Here is a 23,047-nt window from a genome sequence, read left to right as displayed (position 1 = left end):
GGCATATGCAAGCCCCGTGTTTTGTGCTTCTGTATGTGGCGCAGTTGTCCCGAGATCAGATTCAGATACGATTAGAAGCTGATGGACAGACAGATATCCACACCACCGGTATTACTATGTACAGATGCCCCCTCTCCGCCAAACTCCGCTCATTGAGCACAGCGCCCAACAGGAAAAGTTCCCAATTTCACGCTTAGACTGCCTGCTGATCCATGAGATGCCGTAAAGTCGAACCAGCTAACGACTCAACCCCATCCTAGTTGATTTGCGCCGGTGGAGCCTCGACCGACTGGAGCCAGGGGGTAGGGGTCTGGCGAGGACTTTTTAGACGGCCGACCCTTAGGGAATGGATCCATCAGGCTCTTAAGAGTAACGACATGGGTTCCAAAGGTCTAGCCTTGCCGATACAAGAGCCAGGGCCTATGGGCGACGGGGTCGTTGGAGATGAGCTCGGAGCAACAGAACAACAGCCAGTGGGGAGAACAGCCTGAAGGGCTGACGCAACCGATGAAGTCCTGGTTGTGTCTTGATGACTGGCTGGCGGATTTCGTAGCTTGACCGATGTGGGACGAAATGTCGTAAAAAATAACCCAGTCAGCGTCAAGGACTCGAACTGCACGGCATCCCGTATAAGCTACTTTGACCACTGGATCGCATGGTGTCCCTGTTTGCCACCCGCATATGATATCCCAGAAGAGACAGGCCCATTCTCGTGTCCCGATCGATGAGTTTCCTTGGTGCGAGCACGGAATGGTAGACGGTTCCGTTGTGCTCGAGCGTGTGAGCAAATCGCCTGATCCAAAGGTCGAGCTTCTCGTTCCGGCGAGCTTCCCGTGTTCCCTGTTTCGGTGGCCAAGGACCGTGTTCAGCTCCCAAGCGACAAGGAGTTTTCTGAATGAGCGATGCCTCCTTGTAACTAGCTTGATAAGTAGTTAATCGCTTTTTACAAGACAACGGGGCTGCCTTTTGGCGATTGTAGCTGCCAAACTGCCACTACTTGAGGACCTCAAGAATCAAAACTCTGTTAGTCATGAGTTGTTCAGCCTCATCTTTTCCTTTTCATTCATCGACTCACTGTTCTATCTACCTCCAAGTGGAAACTGTTGTTGTCTAGCGTTTAAGGGGCCTTTTTGTTTCGACCTCGTGGAGAGAGGGGAATGGCCTTGCCGAGAGCCTTTCACACTCGTGCTCTCCGCCTGGATATGCAACCTACTCCCATGTCAAGAACCCACTTCCCAACGAATCATGTCCCTTGCACGAGCTGTCTTGCGGTCTGACAGACACAGACCGGTCAACGATTATGTAGAAGAACCTACGTGACTGAGCAAGCACCATGGGGCGCCCAGCTCCCTGATACTACTCTTTTGACAGAGCTGCAATCAGTTAATTATCTGGCGCGGTCAGCGAGTAAACCCCCTGCCTATTTCACTGCATATATCCAGGAATTTAGGTCCCGTCCGTAGTAGAACCATTGCTACTTACGTTACTCAGGGTGTAAATGCTTGAAGAATCTAATAAAACTCTTCTTTACTTCATCAGTTTCTCTGCCATCAACAATGTCTGCCTTGAACCGGTCAGAAAAATTCAAGTAAAAGGAAGCTAGAATACCAAAACAGGATGGCGCCGTTAGGAAGATGATACGGATGGAGGAATGAACCATGCAAAACGAATTCTTTCAACGACATCAGATATCAGAGTACTTGCTAACTACTAGAGACTTGCTGTTCCCTTCTAACCTGTTCTTCCAAGACAAAGCTTCGTCCTGTATTCCAGTCTTGTTGGATAAATCGATCAGAAATTCTAACCTCTTGTAGTCTATATTAAACAATAGGTATCTTGGTATCTCTAGCAACAAGAAACGAGGCTGGCTTTACGTTTGACTGTCGACCACAGTAGTAGGGGGCTCAGAAAGGGTATTGATGGTATCGAGGGTGGGAAGGTTCGGTAGGGTAGGGATAGCTTGAAGGGTCAACCGCCTGCTGTACTGTTGAAGATCGGCCAGGCTCATCTTGACGAAGTTGTACTCCTCGAGGGCCTCTTCAGACGAGCGGGAGGCCACCTTGGGCGGCATCTTCAGATACACGGGGTGGCTCATCTCTCCGGGGTTGCGTTCGCTGTCTTTGAAGTTGCTTCCACAGCGATACATGTGGAGCAAAGGCCTCAGAGTCGGTAGGCAGCAGCAGATGACGGCACTGCTCAAGTTAGTTCAGGTGGCCTTGAGGGAAACTTTTTTGAAGTTCTGTTTTTGACAATCTCGAGGGCCGCCTTACCAGTAGGCCTCCAGACCCGTCCAGATCATCAGATCCACGGTTCCCCAGGTGGGATCGCCGTAATCAAACGTCGACACCTTGATCAGTCGAATAATTGTTATGAAACAGTTGCTATGCATCAACAGCAAGAGTAAGCCTTGGTCTTTGGTACTTGACTGGTGGTGAGGGAGACTCCTCCCTCCAATCTTGTAGACGTGTATGGGTGAGCAAACAATACTTACAAGCCTCCAAACACAAACGACGAGATGAGAAGACCTTTCTTAATCGGGGACATCGTCAGCCTCATCACGTATGGTATCGGGATGATTATCAGCACGAAGTCGGTCACAATGCTCCCGACTGCGATGCTGATGTAGAGGTTAGAGAGCTCAATGCAGTTCTTGTGCGTCGTCCAAAAGTTCTGCACGGGGGTGCACGCAACAATCGTCGGTATGGTCTAGTATAGGCGATGGAGGTCAGCATCGGGCTTGTGGCATCCTACAAAATGTCGCTTGCCGCCCATGGCCCGCAAGGCATTTCATGTGGAATGAGACCTTGTGAGAGAAACACACCCCCGCTCTAAGAGAAACGCAGAATCATGTCAAGGAGAGACGGGCAGAGCGGACTTACAGCATAAATCGCCCACGCTCCAATGAAGGCCAGGAGGCCGTGTAGATAGTACCGCGCGCTGAAGAGCCCAAAGATGCGTTGGTACAAGACCACGAGAGAAAGCCGCGCGCTCGCCAGTCCCATCGGGTACAGTATCTCGTTTGCGTAGATGGTTTGATAAAAATGCATGATGTTCAAGGGGTCTTCCTCTTGTACGACGGCCTCATGCCTGCCCAGCCCGAACTTAAGCCAGAACATGGTGCCCGTGAACACCCCAACGATGAAGAACTGTGCCAGTCAGTGAGTCGATTGCGGTCCGGAAGAAACACGCCGTCGCCAAGGACACAAAGTGTAAAGGAAGCATATGAAGAAGGTTCACGATGGTAACCCAAGGACATTCATTACTCACCAACGAGGCCACGGCAAGCCAGTCGTCCAGGCCGATCTTCCGCCCCGAGTGCCTGGCGGCGCCGAGCCGCGCACAAACCGAAAGGATCGCGAGGCCGAAAAAGACGCCGTGGATCGTGTAGACCTCGCCGGAGCGATTTGCGGCTCTAAAGGCCGCCTGCTCCTCCGGCGTCATGCCGTGCATGCCTTTAGACATGTCTTGGATGTCTGAAGAGGACGATCCATCAACATAGGCGGGGTTGAGTCTTGTGAACAGTTGAGCGGATCGTCAGAGACAGAGGAGTGAATGATCGACCGGAGAGAACAGAAAACACCGAGACCATGGCACTAGAAAGGCTCTAGAACCAATACGAGTGTGGCTCCCAAAGGGAGAGGGGGGGGAGCGCATGGCCGCACGTTCTGAAACGTCGCGCCGGATAGGCTGGCTCTACCCAACATCAGCAGAGTTCAACACAAGGCATGAAGGAAGTTTCCGCCGAAGAAATCTACGTCTGTACCAATCTTTTGGGAGGCATGATGATGTAGAGAGTAACGGGAACCTTAATCCATCTAGCAATCTACCTATGCAAAAGTAGGTGGGCGAGATAAGGGTGTACAACACAACCTCAGCCACACGACGGTGTGAAGGCGTGGCGTCTCCCACGAGTCCGTCTCATGAGTTAAGCGAGGTTCTCTGTATGGCATCGAAAGAGACGGTTATGGGTGGCAGAACCTGGCCAAGGTTCGACTTCCTCCACCGTGATGTCAGTGCTTACAGCATTGTTGGAAGTTTAAATACAGGGAAATATCAAGGCCAACCAGAACTGAAGGGAACCGCGGAAGCCGTGGTGGTTTTCCTGCATCCCTTGCTGGGACTGGTATGTTGTTCTCCTCCTGCCGGTAGCATCGTCAATCAGTCAGTGGGTGTCCCTTCGACCAGTAAGCTGCAGCTCCGGGTTCTCTTGGTATGTAAGTCAGACTAAGCAACTGCAACTCTAAAAGTCTCTTCTTCAAGCCCAGCATAGCTCGTGTCTATTCCTCGTTTCTTCAACTTGGTCTCCCGCTACGCAACTGCAGGGAATGAAGTATCGCGCATGACGGCTACTTTGGGCGCCAAACCCATGGCAGGCCGCAAAGTCTTGGTGCGATGAAGCAAGCCGGGGCCAAGGCCAGCTTTAAGGTTGTTGCCGTTGAGCGCACTGCCTATTTAGACACTCCTTCGCCAGTAAGACTGACTCGAGCAAAGTCGAAGGGCTCCCCCGCGACTTGCGGCGACGGAATTTCCTTTTCCGTCAATAAGAGCGAGCATTGATGGATACGCAAACTGGGCGGCCTATTGACCACGGCAGGGCCCGTGGAAACGGGGCGTATCAGACTTGAAGAACAGATGCCGTGCCGAGGAGCGATGCTGTATGGGGAACCAGATGTTGTTCTCATTGCGAGGGAGGAGGTGATGCGAAGACTGGAGACTAAAATCACGCTCGGTAGTCGTCTTTGGCATGACTTGGACAGGGATGGAGATAAGGATAAGCGCATAGTTGTCGTAGGGCGTGTAACCGCATCACACAGTCAAGATGTCGGGAGCTCATCCAAACAGGGTGAGACATTCTTCTCCTAACAAAGGTACGACTACTCGCATAGAGTACGCTGATACGCCGAACACCCATGCAGGACTGGGCTGTCTGCCTGCTCGCTTTCGGAACTACCAGGCTGCGGTCAGCTTAGGAACAAGTTGGAGTCGCCATCGTTCACGGCGTGCGGGGCACATGTCGCCCTCAACCTCGGCCGGGATCCGACACACACGTGTGCCGCGAAATCATCACGAATCGAAGGAGGGGTCTTGAACCGCGATTTCTCGACCCTTGCTATATCACAAGCATCGGCACCCTCTCCCCTCCTGCCCCTGGAGAATATCACTAAGGTACAAAAAAGAAATGCCTTCCGACAAGGCCGTCGCGGAGCCGTTTGGCAACCGCGCTCCGTTTGCGGAACCGTCGTGGTACAACGCCCTGGCTTCGCCGTATTACAAGGAATCCCATCGACGGGTGCGCGATCACGTTCGACGATACGTCGACGAGCACATCGCGCCGAATATCCAAGAGTGGGAGGAAAACGGGCACGTGCCGGACGAGGCCCGGCTCCGGTACGCCCGGGCGGGCCTGGCGTTTCCTGAGCTGCCGGGCGAGTACCGGGGAGGTGTGCCCTTGCCGGGCGGGGTTCCCATTGAGGGTGACTTTTTTTTTCTCTCCCGTTATTCGGCTGGAGAATGTTTTCTGCTAACGTCGATTCTGTCCCTAGAATGGGATACTTTCCACTCCCTTGTCCTGGGCTATGAGCTAAGCAAGATATGGGCCGCCGGCGTGTCGGCGGGCCTCTCCGGCGGCACGACCATCGGGGTTCCTCCGGTCATCCACCACGGCACCGATGAGCAAAAGAAACGCTGGCTCCCAGGGATCTTTACCGGGCAGACAAGCTTTTGTCTCGGTTGCACAGAACCTACCGGTTGATTAATCAAAAATGCAACCTCGAACCTTCTTGACAGATTGCTGACGTCGTACAGGTGGGTCAGACCTAGCAAACCTAAGAACCACGGCGGTCAAGACGGATGATGGCCGATACTACGTCGTGAATGGTCACAAGGTAAGCCGAGACCGCCATGACGGAAGAGGTTGATCTGACGCCTGGGTGTTGAACAGAAATGGATCACGGGCGCCTTGCGAGCGACTCACATGACAACTGCCGTTCGGACGGGGGAGCAGGGAACAGGCGGGATCTCCGTCCTCGTCATCCCTCTCGATCTCCCGGGGATCTCACGGCGCAAGATCAATAACACCGGCTGGAATGCAGGGGACAGTACATGGGTGACGCTCGAGAACGTCAGAGTACCCGCGGACCACCTCATTGGGCAAGAGAATTCCGGCTTCCGCTACATCATGACAAGTATGCTCTGCTCATCTTGTCTCGACGTTCGCGTGTTTTTGTCCTCTTTCACTTCTTTTTCTTCTTTTTCTTTCTCGTTCTTTTTATTACATTGGCTCACTAACACCCTTCCTCTTAGACTTCAATCGAGAGCGTTTTCTCCTCGCGGTGCTCATGAACGGGCAAGCCCGGATTTGCCTCGAAGACGCGTGGGCCTACGCCATGGACCGCCAGACCTTCGGCAAGCCCCTGATGGCCCACCAGAGCATCCGCCATAAGCTCGTCGCGATGGCGCGCTACATCGAGTCGCACTGGGCCTGGCTCGAGCAGATCGCGTACCACGCCCAGCGGGCGGACGGCGGGCGCATGGGCGCCGAGCTGGCGTCGCGGATCGCGCTGGCCAAGGTCCATGGCGGGCGCCTGCTGGAGCTCGCGAACAGGGAGGCGCAGCAGGTCTTTGGCGGCGCGGCGTACCAGCGTGGCGGGGTCGGCGCGCGGATCGAGCAGATCGGCCGGGACCTGAGGGTGAACATCGTCGGGGGCGGCAGTGAGGAGATCATCTCGGACTTGGCTGTGCGGCAGGAGATTGGCGCGGCCGTGGGCAGGGGCGCCAAACTGTGATGGGCTGCAAGAATGGTTCAACGCTGGGCTGGTTGTGATGTTCTGGGTACAAATTGGCCTGTTCTGTGCTTTTGATACCGTCTTGCTACCACTGTTGTTTGTGTCTCGTCCACTTACACCATCTGGACTGTTGGGAGTATAGGGTGATGGATTGGGTTATTGAAATGGTCCATTCTGTCCACAACCGGTATTCAGATTGTTGGGACAAAAGTTAAAGCCTAAACAGCTGTAAACTTTGACGTTGTTTCTACATCATTTTTCTTAGGGGAAGTTGGGAAGTACTAGAGCAAGTTTTGAATGCAAGAAAAGTTGTAAAAGTAAACAACGTTCAATGCAAGACCCTTGAAGCTGAGAAAGTCGCACCAGGCAGAACATTTAGACCGCCTAACAACTTCTATGAACAACGAAGTCCGAAAATACACCAAATCAGACGAGATAACACCTCTTGTGAAGTAGCAAGAGGCAAAAGGTCGCCAAAAAGTAAAAGGAAATTTCTCAACTGAGCTGTGGAATCTAACCACTGAATCTCCCCGAGGTGGGCTCGAACCACCAACCTCCAGATTAACAGTCTGACGCGCTAGCCAATTGTGCCATCGGGGATGTTGAGATGTGATGTCTCTGTGAGTTGACAGCCGGTTCGAATTTTGAGAATATGGAGCTCACGATGTGGACACCATCGCTTGCGTGTGGAGAAGAACGAGGGCTTGGGAAACTTTACGGAGCGCAGGAGACCCGCCTCAGTCCGAGCAAGGGCCGGTTTTAATCGAACAAAAGGTAAGAAAGTATAGTTTGCAGTATTAGAATTGCCGTTGCATAAAGGTGTATAATATTTGAGGATGGAGAGGAAGAATTGTAGAGCCGCCGGAAAGTGTAAGTGGTGAAGCTGCTAGCATAGGAGGACTCGGTGTTGCTCTTGGCTTGGGAGACATTGCTGCAATTTATTAACTTTAAAAATTTATTTAATGATTTTATCGATTTTTCAAGTCTTCCAATTGAGCTCTCAGTATCAAGTTCCATGATTTCTCTCCTGGATGCTCTTGCTCTTAGCTGTGTGGTATCTGGCAGGTTATTCGGTGAGAGAAATCGGTAGGAGAAGTCGGTGAGAGCGGAGCCACGCTCGGTGAAGAGAATTATGGGGCTTTTCTCGGTGACTCGGAGAGAAAGAGCGGAGTGGCCCCTGCTGTAGTACGTACCGCCCCACGTGAGTGCGCATCAATTTTCAGCGCAGGCGATTGGCTAGTCGCGCCTCACTCCAAGCCTCAGTCTCATTCTCATTCTCACTCTCATTATCATTCACTCAGCCATTCGCTCGTACTCCTTTCATCTGTTCTCAGCCCAACAACCTCAATCTTTACCATTCAGAAACTCGACTCATCTCAAGGGCCCTCCCGAAAATGCCCGACTCATCAGACGAGTCAGGCCCCGACGGCGTCGGTCTCGTGCAGAACGACGCCTCCGACTCAGAATCCTCCGGCAGCGACTCCGGATCCGAGAATGCCAACGCCAACGGCACCGGCTTCCTCGACGTCGAAGCCTCCGAATCGGGCGACAGCGACTCGGACGACTCGTCAGACTCGGACTCGGACGACGAATCGATCCTGGGCGAGGGCCGTCGTCGCGCCCCACGCGCCTTCTTCCCGGAATTCCGCAGGCTCCCCATCGAGCTGCGCCATCGCATCTGGCAGTTCTTCTGCCCGGACCTCGCCCTCCTCCCGCGCGTCCTCTCCTTCCAGATGGTCTGCTCGCCGAAGCAGGATAGCATCTGGGAGAGCGCGACGCTGGAGAACCAGATCGCCGCCGCGAGCGCCATGCTTGCCGTCCACCGCGAGAGCCGAGAGCTCGCCCTGAAGGCCTTCCCGGACACCCTGGCCATCCGCGAGGGGCGCCGCCTAGTGCGCTTCCACAAACAGAGAGACGTTGTCCACCTCAACGGCCAGAAGAAGACGTGGGAGCACAACATCAGCGTCCCGGGCTTCTCCGAGAACGTCGTCAACCTGGCCCTCGACACCTCCGAGCTGGACCCCCGCCAGATGAGGCTGTTCCTCGCGTTCCCCGACCTCAAGAACGTCTTCGACTTCGTCTGGCACAACGACAGACGCATCCCGCATAGGCTGCGTTGGTGCGCCTCGGACAAGGTGCACCACTACGAAATCGAGCAGCTTCGGAAGAACGTCCACTCGGGCGAGGATCTGCATTTCGTCTACTGCTGGCCCGACGTCGACAAACATCGTGTATTTGCGGAGAAGCATGCAGGGCTGGCCGAAGTCTACGAGGCCGCCATGGCGGAGATCGCCGAGATCAGGGAGGAGGATTCGGACTTTATGGACGACGAGGACGTTGCGCGGCTCGGCGAGATCGATTACTGGCAGCTAACGTGCTTCGGCTGGGATGCCGCAGACCGTTTCGAAGCGTGGCTGGCGAAGCACGGCGTCGCCGATGGAGACATGCCCGCCGCCACCGAGGACGATTCTGACAACAACAACAACGACGAAGACGGATCAGAGGGGTCAGATGAGTCCGACGACTCATCCGACCAGAACGAGTATGAGAGCGACGGCATCGACGACGCGACGATCGACGGAGAGTCGGGCGACGAGGAAGAGGACGACGACGACTTGCTGATTGACCGGCGCCAAGATAGCGACGACGAAGAAGACGGCGGCGCTTCCGACTTTGGCGGGGTTTCTCCTCCAAGGGACGAAGACGGCGGCATGTTGATCGACGGCTCGCCCCCCGCGGCTCGCTTTTCGAGTCCCGAACCGGAATCCGGCGAGGGGCGACCGCAGACGGGCCGCAGACGCGCACGGCAAGTCGCTTCTTCTTCTGGCGAAGAATCCGGGGAGGAGGAGGAAGAGGCCGGAAACTCGGGGCGCGGCACAGGCAGACGCGGACCTATTGTCTTATCCGACGACGAAGACGAGGAGGACGTCGAGGAGAGGCCGTCACAGAGCACCAGCCGCCGCAGCCGCGTCGTGCTCTCGGACGACGACGAAGACGAAGAAGGAGAAACACAGGGGGCGAAGACGGCGAGACCTGCCGGGAGGCGTGCCCGGGGTGCTCCCTTCAGACGACGAGGACGAGGATGAAGACGAGGGTGGTGCAGATGTCGGCAACGACGAGATCCCCAAAGGCCGGGGCGACTTCGACGGTGATGATGACGACGACGACGACGACGACGAAGGAGGCACAAACAAGAAGCCTCTGTCCCTCGCCGAGAAGCTCGCCCGCAACCGGCGCGAAAACCCGGTATCCGACGCGGAAGACGAGTCCGAGGAGGAGAGCTCGGAGGAGGAACCGGCGGCAGCGGCGCCGCCCAAGAAGATGTCGCTGGCCCAGCAACTCATGACGCACCGCAAGCGGAACCCCGTCGTGTCCGAGTCCGAGGGCGAGTCCGGGGGAAGCGTCGTCGACGAGGACGAGGACGAGGACGAAGAGGACGACGATGAGGAAGACGACGAGAACGGTATGTTCATGAACATGGCGGACGAGGGCGAGTCCGACGATGAGGGGGACGAAGACGACTATTAGACTCTGGGGAAGCATTCGTTTCCCCTAGGCTCCATCTTTCTCATACTATAAGAATTGGCATTTGCTCTTGGGTCTCCTGGAGGCTACGGGTCGGTGGGAACAGGGGTATCGTTAAAACAGATCGGCGACTCGGCACAACTTGGGCAAGGTTAGAAAGGGGAGGAAGGGGGGACGGATGGGATAGGATAGATATTGGCCGTGGTCTGGCTACAAAAGCATTGAGCTGTGGCAAACGAACGAGCACATCGGTTCTGCGCACTAATAAGAAGCTCCAGTATCCTTTTAACTTCGAAGCATCGTCCTTCCGTTAATATTGCTGTTGTTCAGGGGGGCCTTCGTTGGTGGTGTTGTTCAACTGGATGCTGAGTCCATCTTCGTATGGGGGAGAAGTACTTGGTTTAGATGTCTTATATCGAGTGCGTGCTCTGATCCGGCTTTTGTCGACCGCGTTCCATCCCCATCTTGGGCTTTGATGGTAGCTTTCCATCACTCGACTAGACTTTTCATCGCTGGAACTGAGTCTGCTCGCAAACGTCAAGTCTGGAGAGACCACCCAACACCCAGAGAGGCAGTGAGAAAGGCATACTCCAGCTCCAGCCTCTTCAAGGGCTCGCCCACAACACCAACAACAACGCCTTCAACTCCTCCTTCTCTCACGCCGCCACCGCCTCCGCAACCTCCGTCTTGATCAACAGGATGCCCCGGCTCGGCATCCCCTCCCTGTCCAGCAGCCTCACGAAACGGTACCCGAGCCTCAGCCGGTCCAGCCGGACGCACGCCCACGCCGCCATGACGTCCGGCCCGACGACGTCGTTCATGACGACGAACGACAGAAACGCCAGCTCTGGCACGACGCCCTCGACGCCGAGGAACTCAATCACCTCGTCGCCGCCAAAGTCCGGGCTCGTGCCCCGGCCTTTCCCCGTCTGGCCCCGGTACCCGACCTGCTTGACCTGCTCCGCGCTCGCGTCCTCGCCCACCATGGCCGCCAGCGCGTCCGGCTCCGTGTGCAGCCCGACCTTGACGTACGGTGCGAACCGGGCCGGGTCGTCGCCCCGGTTCAGCAGCGGGATGTTCTGCGCCGCCAGCACCGTGACGGCCACCCGGTCCAGCGTCTTGCTCGGGATATCCGATCTTGCGTCGTCGTCGTCGTCGTTGTCGTCATCGTCTTCGCCGCCGACGCCAGCCCTCCGACGATACCCCCTCGGCTTCAGGACATACCCGTCCGAGCCCGCGAACATGCCCTCGTTCAGCACCATCCCGACGTCCCACGACTGCCAGTTCAGCGCGACCACCTGCACGCCCGCCCGCCAGAACAGCACCGGGTCGAAGTTGGACGAGTCCAGCCGCATGCCGTGCGGGTACGTCCGCATCAGGAAGTCCCGGTTGTGCGCGAACAGCGCCCGCGGCATCTTGCGCTGGACCGCGAACGCCGCCCGCTCCGACAGCGAGAAGACGTGGTTCGGCATCGACGCCTCGCGCGCCTCGAGCGACCGGAACGTCACGCCGCGGGTGTGCACCCCGAGCCGGCTCAGCCGCGGCGTGATCTTGGGCGGCGGCACGCGCTTCGTCTTCTTCTCGGCTCCGTCGTCCGTCACGACCTCGAGCATACCGCTTTCGTCGTCGACGTCATCGCCATCGCCTTCGTCTCCTGGACCTCCGGCATTGGCGTCTCCCGTGCCGTTCTTGTTCTCGTCGTCGTCGACGTCAGGCACGTATTTCACCTTGATGAGGATCTTGTTACGCAGCTGGTCTGGCGACGGCAGCGCTGCGGGCTCGACCTCGGGCGCCGGGAGGAGGTGGTCCCCCCACGTCTCCTCCATGATGTCGACCATGGCGCTCTGCTGGAGCGGCGAGCAGTGCACCTCGAGGCTGACGATGAGCGGCAGGTCCGACGTGATGAAGGCGTAGTCCCGCACGACCTTGCACACGTCGCGGAAGAGCACCTCCTTGGTGAGCGTGAAGCCGTGCAGCACCCGCGGCTCGGCCTGGATGATGTCCGAGAGTCTCTCGTCGACGGTCCGGCCCTCCGGGTCAACCAGATCGAACTTGTTCATGACCCACCGGCCGACCTTCATCACCATGCGGTCCCTCCGACTGATCTTCTCGGGCCGGCCGCCGCCATCCGCCGCCGCAGTGTCCGACTCGAATCCTGGCTTGTACCGTTCCTCGCCGTCCCAGACGTCAATCTCGATGCACCGGCACCCGCGGAGCAGCACGTCTCGGTACGCCTCGACGCTCGAGTCGCTCGACAACTGGTTGCCCGTGAGGTATGTGTTGTGGCTCGAGCTGATGAAGTAGCTGCTCAGTGACCAGCTCAGATCCTGCGGCGCTGCCACCTCGAGCACGTTGCCGCACGGCGAGGTCACGTACTGCACCAGCTCCGGCAGCGACAGCTCGTCGCTGTCGACGAGGTAGCCCGCCAGGCCGTTCGGGTCCTCGGCCTGCACGTGCTGCATGAAGATGCCGATCTGGTCGCGGTGCCACGTGTTGTTCGGGCCGGCGTACCGGTTAAACAGCCGCGCGAGGTGGCCCAGGATCGACTCGTCCAGCTTCTCCCGGATGCCCTCGCGCTGGCCGCTGGGGTGGCCGCCGCCGGCCTTGTACTGATGGATCGGGAAGTCGTGTGACATGCTGGTCATTGTAGGGTGATGTCTCTGTCTACATGAGAGCTGCCAGATTCGACGGTGCCGCCATGTATACTGTCTTTAAAGCATTGGTAAATAACCAGGCCTCGGAACCTCGCGATGGGTTCACTTGTACCAGGACGCGTACGCACACTGGGGCGGCCTCATGGGAGTCGCCAATAGTGAAGAATCAAGCCTGGGATGGTGCGCCGAGGAGACCAGGTAGTTTTGGGAGACACCCACCGCCCATCGGTCTGGCCGAAGGCAGCATCAGCGTGGAAGAATACGGGATTCAACTGGCTATCAGGCATCGTTGTAGCACAATTAGCCTAAAGAGTCGGTCTTCCCGTTGAGAACACAAGTCTTGTTCCAGAAAAAGAGACCCATCAGTTGTCCCCTCGATCAGTGTTTACTGGTTTCAAGTATGCATTGATCGAAGTCTTTACAAAGTGCTCTCAACCGCTCTCCACCCCGTCGGTTGAACAATTTCATTATTGATGGAAAAGCTAGCGAGCCCCACGCACGGGACGGCTTGACCGAGGCCCCTAGAGGTTTCCCCCTCCGCTAGTCATTGACCGTAGAGGTAAGTGGAGTCCTTACGCTGCCGTGTAGCCGGTGGCCAAGATGTTATGAGTGTAGTCACTAAGGCATAGTCTAGAGTCTAGAGACGAGATGACAAATGAGAATGTTGTCATACTACTGAATCATCTTGCTTCATGGTGGCTCCCTTTGCTCGCTTTGGCTAAGTCCTTTGACGAATCCCTTACAACGTCGAAAGGTCCCATATGATAGGCCTCGGTTACATAAAGTCAGAGCGGACTACTGGCTAATAGCATCCACTCGCTTGCAAAGCTCCTGATCGGATGAGATACATCTCAGCAATCATGGAGGTCTAAGGATTTAGAGGGCAAGGCTGCCTCCCCTAGGACGCTCTGCTGCTGACTAGACGCCGTGTAGTCTACATAGATGGTTTGTCATTCGGAATTTGCGGCGGCTCCTTGCCTTGAGAACAAGGCCCGGATTAGGCGTGCATGAGAGACCGTTCTAGGTAGTTAGTTATATGTATTACTGAAAGGCTTCTTCGAAGCAGCAGGCGGCCAATCATGATTATAATCGGCTCAAGATTCAGCGTTCTGATAGATCCAAGGTAGAGTGACGTATCAGACGGCTGTGTCTACTGTGCGACCCAGACAGCCAACCAGTCCCTTACAAATCACACAATCAATGCCACTGGTGCTGAAAAGCGTCTCATCTTCTTGTCACTCATCCTGCCTGTACCCTAGTCAAAGCGTATTGATTTCCAAAATGTCAGCGAAATGCCGCGCCAACGATGCCAATGTTGGCCCGTTACTCGAGCTGGGCGAGATTACTCTCTCGTATCGGACATCTTGAGAGGAGCCTCTCATATCAGCTTCATCTCTCAGTAGCAACGTTCGAAATCCAATGGTCGAGCCAGCTGCTTTCTTTTGTCCCCGCTCAAGAGTCCTCTGCATGCCAGAGACTCATCTCTGGCGGCAACTTGTCTAAAGGTTCCCAGGCCTATGTCAAGGACACGTCCTTCAGGTCCCCAGGAGAAAACAGGGTTAACCTCGGATTCCTGCGACTAGGGGGGAATAATTGGACGTTGGAAATTTCCGCCATGGTACTCAGCATCGCCTCCCTCGCTGCCATTGTCGTTCTCCTGCCCTTGTTTGAGAACAAGCCTGTGACGCAGTGGTCATTTCCTCTATCGTTCAACGCCATGGTCTCCATCCTGGGAGCAACATCTCGAGTATCACTTGGGTTCACAATCAGCGCTTGCATCAAACAGGGGAAATTGAATTGGTATCGGAAGAGGAATGACGACGTGATGGTTTTGACCGCTTCGAAGAGACCAGCCGCGGTCCTTGGGCAAGCGTTCGCCTGCTATTGTGGTCTAAACTGAGGTATTACTGCAGTTTTGTTTATGGCTTGCTTGTGGTTCTCTGGTTGACAAGAATTGCAGAAATTGGACTGCACTTGGAGCTATTTCAGCCGTTTTGCTGGTGTGGTTTGAACCCTTCCTCCAAGCTGTCATCGCGTTCTCGGGAGAAGCAATGGACGTCAGGGCCTCTTCGGCAGTGGCCGGAATAGGCAGAATCAAAAGACTAGACGTTGGGATCCATAATTACGGATATTCTATCGGAAGTTCTGCGCATCCTGATTTTCCTCAAATCGCTGTCCAGGGCATGCGGTCCCAGTACGACTTCGGGGCTCTCGCAGCCGTCTGGGAAGGCTTTTCGAACCTGAGCACCGTCCAAACCTTGGCAGCAGGATCTAGTTGCCCAACGGGGAATTGCACATGGGATTCATATGCATCACTGGCGGTTTGTAGTGCCTGCCACGATGTGTCGTGCCACATCACTCAGTCCAGCGGAAAGGCGGGCCTGACTGACAGCGCCATCACACTTTTCCTACATCCAGCCATGACTATCTTCGTCGACAAAAAGACATATCCGTACACTAGGTATAAGATCGCTGGCATAGACGTCAGCATATCCAACTACCATGGGATTGCCCGATCCTCCATCTACGGCGACAAGATACGGGACGACGAGTACCAGACTGCCTCGAGCTTTATGATTGGAGCGGAGTTGACAGCTAGGGCAACGTGCAATCCAGGCCAAACCCTTTCCTTTACGGACTCAAAGACGCTTTTCATCTCCAACGCAGTCTTGCAAGCAAGCGTGAAGTACCGGGAAAGACTTCAACCCTGGGAACAGAGCAAAATAACCGCCGAAGAATGTGCCTTGTTCTTCTGTACAACACTTATCGGTCCACCGTAGAGCAAGGCATTTTGAATGAGACCCTCTTGGACTCGGATTCAACCCGCAATCTCGACTCCTTTACCCCAAATAATCACACATACATTGATGCTTACAAAGCCTACGATCAGCATACCAACTATTCTCTCTACTCCGGGCCACGGGATATGGTGAGGACGGATTTACAACTGGTCATTCCCAGAGAAAGGTACGCGGTCACCACTGGGTTCCACGAGGACGATGACCAACCCTTCAACATATCCTTTGATACAGTTGGCTCTGTCGGAAGATGGCTTCTAGAAGAGTTTTCCCAGTATCGCCCCCCAAGACAAAACGAGATGCTTGCGTATCCAACTTATGGGGGAGAGCCGCCCGTGCTACAAGGCCTGGCCACTTCGGCCAACATTGCAAAAACATTCGAAAACGTTGCTGCCAGCCTGACCAAGTGGATGCGCAACCGCTCGTTACAAACGGAGCCTTTTGTTGGGACGACCAAACAATGGGTGGTTCAGGTCAAAATCAACTGGGCTCTCTTATCAATGCTCTTAGGAGCGCTTCTGGGGGGTTGCGTTTCTGTCTGGTGTCGATTTCGGAGACTCGTGGGCTGGTGCGCCCGGCATGGAAAGGAACCTCGCTGGCAACTCTCGCCCATGGCCTCGACTACGATTCCAGGGCGCTCCTGCGGGAAGTTGCAAGTGACGGCGAGTCTCGGATCGCCGAAGAATCAATGCAATTTTGATATCAGATTTGTAGACTCGGACGGCGGTCTGGAGCTGGTTCATATAAAAGAAAACAGGGCGGCACTTGGGAGAACAGGCTAAAGTGAACTGTAATAACTTGTAGAGAGCTTCATCTTTCTATCTTTTCTATCACGGATTTAGTCTCAACTCGGGACTTTGGAGGTCTATGGTGCTCGCCCACCTCCCGGTCGTACGCAGCCTGCCTCCCTACCCTTGAACGCAACGGGTCAAGGCCAGAAACGATCAAGACGGATTCGTCTAATCTGCCAATATCTCGGCACTCCATGGCGTCCGCAACCGTGACTGCTGTCCGGGACAGTCTGAAGGCAGTTTTCAGCACGTTAGCTATCCCAAAGTAGAAAATGCGCATTGGGCGAAAACGGCTAGCTCAACGGAACTAGGTACATAAGTGATACTGAGGCTTGCAAGACAGGCGCCTACAGACACGACAGACAAATCAGCCGTCTTTTAGACCCAAATCTAAATTCACGCGTATCTTACCTCCCTCCCCTCGACAAACGAAGTCATGAGGCAAGAGACTCGTAACCGCACACATTACATATCTGACAGAACCATCCACTCCACCACACTGCTGGCAATCTCATAGTCGTTATCTCAGGCAATAAGTTTAATTCGATTGTTCTGTATCTATTCATGTTTTCACTTGCTGTTTCCCGCCTTCTCAGACTGTCAAACAACATCCTAGGACTGCGATACTGCTGGTGACGACCTCGAATAGCTACTATCAATAACGAAAAGGCCCACAATCTTTCAGATCTGCCGCGGTCTTTTCCGGTCCATTGCTTTATTCTTCTTCTCATTGCTATGGCTACGAACACAACCAAAGCAACGCAATCGCCAGAGACGGAGACAGACCGTCAGTCTCTCGCCCATGCTCCCCGGTCAGATCAGGCTCCGCTGAAACAAAATGAGCCTGAAAGCGTCAACACCAACGCCGAGACCTTCACCTCCAAACGGACGCTTCCTTCTTCCAAGAAAAAACACACTTCATCCCATGCTTTGTTTGAACAAAACATCCGACTTCGCGCTCGTGTGGCTGCTCTGCAGGATGCTACTCAGCGGGATGCTGCTCAGTGGGATGCTGCTCGGCAGTACACTGCTCGGCGGTATACTGCTCATTGGAAACTCCACAACATCGAGAGCGAGCTCTGCAAAGGCGATACCCTGATCTTTGTTGACTTTCCTCGTTTATCAGCTGACGATCATAAAAATGATTGTTTCGGTCATGAGTGGAGCTCGGTACATTTCCGCGCATCCTCCCACAATCTCCGGGCTACCGGATCGACCAAGTTTGCCGGCATGCTCGACGCGAACTATCAATCCCGTATCCAGCGAAAACGAAATCTCCTCAACAAGCTCCCTCAGGGCATCAGATTTGTCCTCGACCTCACACCACCCTTTGAGGGGGAAGAGTTAGTCTCGCAAATAAGAGACGTCGCCCTAACGCCTGGTATAATCGGCTGGTGGACCGCCTCTGACAAGCACGGCGTGGATGGCAGTGTCGTTTTTGGCCATGACGATGTCTGCACATGTAGTGAAGATTCAGCAGACGATGGCGAGGAGATCCCCAAGTACTCCTCTAGCGATCGCGAAAGGCTCAAACTGACAGAGGAAGACTTATGGCTTGGTATGCGCCGCCCAGACAAACTGTCACTACTTTCACGAACCTTGCATGAAGTCCAACCACATGTCGGCCGGAGGTTCACGGAATGGAAGCGCAAAGCCAAACACACTGCTCAGCAAGTTCCTACCCACCGGAAAATTCCTGAATACTGCCCGGCCCGTCACCGCGTTGGTATTCTTCGCTTAATGCTCATCATCGAGAACAGACCAGTCATGATTGACTCAGCCCCTCTCATTTGGACTCTGGTAGCCGTAGCCAACATCTTTGACTGTGCGCGCGTGGTTGTAGGTTCCACACTTGCCCTTATTGTGCACCAGATTTCAAAAAACATCCACTGACCGGAAGCTGTAGCGCGACGTGTTTCGAGAGTGGCTTATGAGCCCAAACAATACTGTCTTTGTCGAGGCTCTGCCGGAAGAGAGTCTGAAGCTTGGGTTTACCTTGCTGATGGACGACGTAACTCGTTCTGCGTTCCGGATCCTTGTGAACGAGCTCGCATTGGAACAAGCAGCGGCTGATACTCGAGACATCCACAAGATCGCTCCTTACACTGTATTCGGCCGGAAGCGCCATAACCCTGGAGATTACTTGAACAGGCTTATCCAGCATGCCGCGTATGCCATGTTCCAGCGAGTGTCGGAAATCCCAAGACGAATTTTAGGCCGAATCATCTTTGAAGATCTGCGCATTCCAGAGTGGGAACTTCTGCAAAGCTTGTTACAGACGTTGAACGGTCCCCCTGAAGACGCTGCATTCCGTGAACTCGAGGACGTGGCGCAACATTTCCGCAGAACTTTGAATAGAAGCACAGGCTATATCGCTGATAAAGCACTCGAGGAGCACTTGAAAAGCTACCTTGTGGAGAGCATCGACGACTATAGAGCTACTTATATCGACACCCCAGTCTTCCGCCCCTTCGGCCAGATCCACAAGGGCTTCAACATTGTGCAGAAGTTCATGTGCCCCTTTGTGTCACCTACCATCTTCGAAGACTTGAGTCGCATATCAACGACTTTTTCCCTAGGGTTCACGAATTTTAATGTCGACCTGCGGGAAAAACTTAGCAAGTATCCCGATCTGCGCAGGGAATTCGACAAGGGTTGGCTCTCGGCACAGGAACAGTTCGGCCTTCGTGGGTTTCAAGATAGCTTGACGGGTTTCATAAGTTCCATCCAACAGAATGTCCTCCTACCCAAAGTCGGTATACCAATGAAAGCGACCCGGCAGTACATGCTTCTTACTCTGACTCAAAACGAGTTCAGGTTTCTTCCCCCCTGGGCGGGCGGCAACAACGACGGCACCGGCGCAGTTTTCGAAGACTCTCTATTTCCTGCAGGTCACGGGCCAGAAGCAGTTCACCCCATGGACTCCATGATCCCGTCAAACGCATCCGACCTGCCCGATTGTGAGGGTGGGACGTCGACACAGACCGGATCGGAGGGTAGACACAGTGCTGTCAGTTCTGAAAGCGTGGATTCTCAGGAAATCGTGCCAAGCACCTTGGAACCGAACATGGTTACTACCCCAACAGACGGCCAACTCCTTTTGGAACCTAAAGCCGCAGATTTGAATCCTGATAGCCCTGCTCCACATTGCGTGAAGCCGCCGGAGCCGCCGGAGCCGCCGAAACCGCACGAAAGTTACGTGGCGGCATTCGGCAGACGAACACGTGAAGTTCTTGCCATGACCGGGCTGATAGAACGCGATGTTCCCCCCGGCCATCAGCGGATTCGTTGGAAGAATGTGAGCCCTTGAGCTCCGTGTTTCTTGTTTCGTCATCATAGAGAATGTTTGCTGATTTTTCTTAGAGACGAGGGAAGTGGCTTTATGATGATTATGTGGAGCATGAGACGGGGGCGCTGCAAGCTCTTCAAACCTTTCTGAACTCGTCCACGAACCAGCCAGACCTCGGCGCCTCCTCACATACATCTGCCAGTTCTTCGAGCGTTTCTGGACAGGCGAGCAGATCTACGTGTGATGGCGTTGCCGGCCAGAAACCGCAAGTTGTTCGGAACGCCAGACAAAGTCGGTTTCGAGAAGACATCGAACTAGGAGGGTCGGACACAGAGACCCTTTATCTTCTGGCATGCGCGGAACGAGGAAGACACGGAAACGAACTCATTCAGGAACTGGTCACAAACGTGATAAACGACCAGCAACTTTTTCGTAACTTACTGGAAAGCTATCAGAAGCACAGGGGAAAAGCTCGGCGATATTGGTCGTTAAGAACCATTGGCTCTATAGACTTTATAAAGGTATGTTTGCAATTTCCTGCGAATGTTTGGGCTTTGTGCTAACACTCTGAAACTCCAGATGGGATACGGGGGTTCTCGATATATCGATATCAGGCGCCACCAAGACATCTGTGAGTTGGCAAAGCCATGCAACTGCCTCCCACCTACCGATCTCGTGGTGCCGCAAGGGACAGAGTACAAATGTAGTCCGATCCCGGCCAAGTTCTCGCCTCCCGTCGGGCCACGTCTCATGATGGACTACTTCACCAACCCGGATGACATCCCGGCCGACTCGACATTGGTCCTGCAACAGCTTCCGAAGAGGACGTGCAACCGTCTCTTTCAGCAGCAAATGCAGGCCGCTGAGGTCGTCGAGGCGTGGGGGATCTACTACAAGGAGGACTGGGACTGGGAGAGGATCTGGTGGCTCCTAGGGCTTGCGTTCTTCCCCCCGAGTATGCTATTCGGGATTCTCTGGGGAGTCTTGAAACAGGATCTCCAGAGCGCTTTTGGGATTGCCAGCTGGTGGATGACGGGGGCGACGATAATTTTCGGCATCGTCGGGACCAGATCATGGGCGCACTGAGTTTCGTTATTCTATATGCACTTGATAGGCGAGGTAAACGCAAGTGGAGGTGGGGAGGGGGGTTGTTGACGGTCAAAGTTGTTCATCCAGATGCCACATAAGAATAGTCCAAGCTCTTTGTAGGCTACGAAACTCCCATCGCAATCTCTAGTCTAACAGCTGCAGACTGTTGTGCCTTTCAAGAGACACACACAAACAAAGTTGGACATTAATCACCTGGACCATGACTGAGTTTTCCCCTGTCATCCTAGCTCACTTCTAGATCAACTCTAAATAACTTGTTCCAAACATGGGTGGTACTAAATTACCTATAATACCTTATACAGCACTGAACCTTGCGATTAACCCTCTCCTCTTCCCCTGTCCGTTGCGCTTGGAAACCGACCGACGCCATTATGCAATTTGTCAAGCCCGAGGACGTTCTCCTTCGCATGATTTATAGTTCAAGTGGGTCGGCTTGGCCTGGCACGCCTGGCATCTTCGCTATGTCTTGTGAGATTTCGCCCAAACGTGACACATCAAGACTTCCATCGACCTTCTGGCTTGATCTAGACTCATTCATATTTACTCAGCTATATCATAGAAGACCGTCATGGCTCGCATCGTCGTCATCGGCTCTGGGGTTGTCGGCCAAGCAACCGGTAAGGGCTTCGCGGAAAAGGGGCACGCAGTTCGCTTCGTCGACATCGATTCTGCCACGATCGAGAAGCTCTGTAGCGCCGGTCTGGTGGCCATGACGGTGTCCGAGGTCGACTGGGACGACGTCGACATCGTGATGTTGGCCGTCCTGACGCCGACAGTTGACGGCCGCGTCGTGCTCGATTACATCGAAACCGCCGCGCTCGACGTCGGCCGTGGCCTCGCGACAACAGACAATTTCGTGACGGTGGTGGTGCGCAGCACCGTTCCCCCGACGACGACGGAGAAGCACATCGCGCCCATCCTCGAGCGCGCCTCCGGCAAGCAGCTCGGCCAGGGGTTCGGCCTGGCAATGAACCCCGAGTTCCTGCGCGCCGCCAGCAACGAGCAAGATTTCGCGCGGCCGTGGATCACCGTCGTCGGCGCCAACGACGCGCGCACGGCGGCGACGATGGACGAGCTGTACCGGCCGTTCGGCGCCGCGGTCGTCCACTGCACGCCGACCGAGGCCGAGATGATCAAGTACGTCAACAACGTCTACAACGCGGTCAAGATCAGCTACTTCAACGAGGTGCACGCCATCTGCGCCAAGGTCGGCCTCGACGGCCACCTCGTCGGCGCCGCCGTGTCCCGCAGCGCCGAGGGCATGTGAAACCCGCTCTACGGCACCCGCGGCGGCGTGCCGTACGGCGGCGCGTGCCTGCCCAAGGACACGGAGGCGTTTCTGCAGTTCGCGCGCGGGCTGGGCGTGGGCCACCTGATGCTCGAGTCGACGATCGAGGTCAACCGCCGGCTCAAGTCGAGCGTCCCGGCCGTGCCGTCGCCCGACAAGATCGACGCCGTGCTCGACGCGGTCCGCCGGCGCGGTGGCGCGCTCGAGGAGCCGGAGAAGCTGCTGTTAGCAGTGGGCAAGTCGACACCGACTATTCTGTGACCGGAGATGGTGTCGTGTCGCACGCCAAATTATCGAAAGCAATAGCGTACTAGAACCGAATACCACTTAGAAGTGGTCTAAGAGCAGGCCGTGTCTGTCTGTTGATTTGCGTCAAGGGACTCGTCCATGGTTTTTGTATCTACAATACAACACTTTTGGCGTTTTATTAAGAGGCAAGATGAAAAACTTGTCGTTTGATGATGTGAATGCGCAAGTGTGATTGTTCTACCACCCATTTAGTTCTTGGAACTGTAGACTTGCTTTTACAGCATATCATTGATACGCACTAGTTACTTTACTTCCAGACGAAGAAACCTGTGATGATATTAGCTTCAAAGGTCTAGCCTAACATAACACTAACAGCACCCCCAATTCATACACCTCACCAAGGTCTGTCTTAACCTTTGACTTTTGCCAAACCCGACTGATGCTGCCCACCCAATGATCCCTTGGCATGGCAACTTTTTGCATGACTGGAGTTTGGTCGCCTCTGACTCCAGAATGCAGCTGTCAACTAACATTCAGTTGCGCCTATTTTGGAATTAG

The 23,047-nt window shown here is 54.8% G+C and overlaps 8 protein-coding genes across 8 annotated transcripts; 6 read left to right on the top strand and 2 right to left on the bottom strand.

Annotated features, from left to right (window-relative positions):
- Nucleotides 1–1,870: 1,870 nt before the first annotated feature.
- Nucleotides 1,871–3,462, bottom strand: CDEST_14899 (uncharacterized protein; the record flags this gene model as incomplete). The annotated part of the gene is made up of 5 exons (XM_062931055.1): nt 1,871–2,192; nt 2,271–2,381; nt 2,492–2,706; nt 2,880–3,146; nt 3,268–3,462. The coding sequence occupies 5 exons, from the start codon at nt 3,460–3,462 to the stop codon at nt 1,871–1,873; spliced, it is 1,110 nt and encodes a 369-aa protein (XP_062787106.1).
- Nucleotides 3,463–5,179: 1,717 nt separating this feature from the next.
- Nucleotides 5,180–7,084, top strand: CDEST_14898 (Putative acyl-CoA oxidase/dehydrogenase, middle domain, acyl-CoA dehydrogenase/oxidase; the record flags this gene model as incomplete). Its single annotated transcript, XM_062931054.1, has 4 exons — nt 5,180–5,747; nt 5,806–5,885; nt 5,942–6,185; nt 6,304–7,084. 4 exons carry the CDS (start codon nt 5,180–5,182, stop codon nt 6,783–6,785), a joined length of 1,374 nt encoding a protein of 457 aa, XP_062787105.1. The 3' UTR covers nt 6,786–7,084.
- Nucleotides 7,085–8,179: 1,095 nt separating this feature from the next.
- CDEST_14897 (Putative 2EXR domain-containing protein) lies at nt 8,180–10,313 on the top strand (the record flags this gene model as incomplete). The annotated part of the gene is given in 2 exon segments (XM_062931053.1): nt 8,180–9,839; nt 9,853–10,313. 2 exon segments carry the CDS (start codon nt 8,180–8,182, stop codon nt 10,311–10,313), a joined length of 2,121 nt encoding a protein of 706 aa, XP_062787104.1.
- A 653-nt stretch (nt 10,314–10,966) lies between these two features.
- On the bottom strand, nt 10,967–12,955 carry CDEST_14896 (Putative phosphatidylinositol-specific phospholipase C, X domain, C2 domain superfamily; the record flags this gene model as incomplete). The annotated part of the gene is made up of 1 exon (XM_062931052.1): nt 10,967–12,955. The coding sequence occupies one exon, from the start codon at nt 12,953–12,955 to the stop codon at nt 10,967–10,969; it is 1,989 nt and encodes a 662-aa protein (XP_062787103.1).
- Nucleotides 12,956–14,270: 1,315 nt separating this feature from the next.
- On the top strand, nt 14,271–16,544 carry CDEST_14895 (uncharacterized protein; the record flags this gene model as incomplete). Its single annotated transcript, XM_062931051.1, has 3 exons — nt 14,271–14,836; nt 14,925–15,718; nt 15,844–16,544. The coding sequence occupies 3 exons, from the start codon at nt 14,271–14,273 to the stop codon at nt 16,542–16,544; spliced, it is 2,061 nt and encodes a 686-aa protein (XP_062787102.1).
- Nucleotides 16,545–17,288: 744 nt separating this feature from the next.
- Nucleotides 17,289–19,863, top strand: CDEST_14894 (uncharacterized protein; the record flags this gene model as incomplete). Its single annotated transcript, XM_062931050.1, has 2 exons — nt 17,289–18,392; nt 18,460–19,863. 2 exons carry the CDS (start codon nt 17,289–17,291, stop codon nt 19,861–19,863), a joined length of 2,508 nt encoding a protein of 835 aa, XP_062787101.1.
- A 732-nt stretch (nt 19,864–20,595) lies between these two features.
- On the top strand, nt 20,596–20,928 carry CDEST_14893 (uncharacterized protein; the record flags this gene model as incomplete). The annotated part of the gene is made up of 1 exon (XM_062931049.1): nt 20,596–20,928. The coding sequence occupies one exon, from the start codon at nt 20,596–20,598 to the stop codon at nt 20,926–20,928; it is 333 nt and encodes a 110-aa protein (XP_062787100.1).
- A 592-nt stretch (nt 20,929–21,520) lies between these two features.
- Nucleotides 21,521–22,501, top strand: CDEST_14892 (Putative UDP-glucose/GDP-mannose dehydrogenase, NAD(P)-binding domain superfamily; the record flags this gene model as incomplete). The annotated part of the gene is made up of 2 exons (XM_062931048.1): nt 21,521–22,192; nt 22,277–22,501. The coding sequence occupies 2 exons, from the start codon at nt 21,521–21,523 to the stop codon at nt 22,499–22,501; spliced, it is 897 nt and encodes a 298-aa protein (XP_062787099.1).
- Between the last annotated feature and the right edge of the window lie 546 nt (nt 22,502–23,047).

This window comes from Colletotrichum destructivum, chromosome 10 (genome assembly GCF_034447905.1).
Source record: "Colletotrichum destructivum chromosome 10, complete sequence".
NCBI classification, from domain to species: domain Eukaryota; kingdom Fungi; phylum Ascomycota; class Sordariomycetes; order Glomerellales; family Glomerellaceae; genus Colletotrichum; species Colletotrichum destructivum.
The sequence above is the reverse complement of the archived record's forward strand: the minus strand, read 5'-3'. Positions and strand labels throughout refer to the sequence as shown.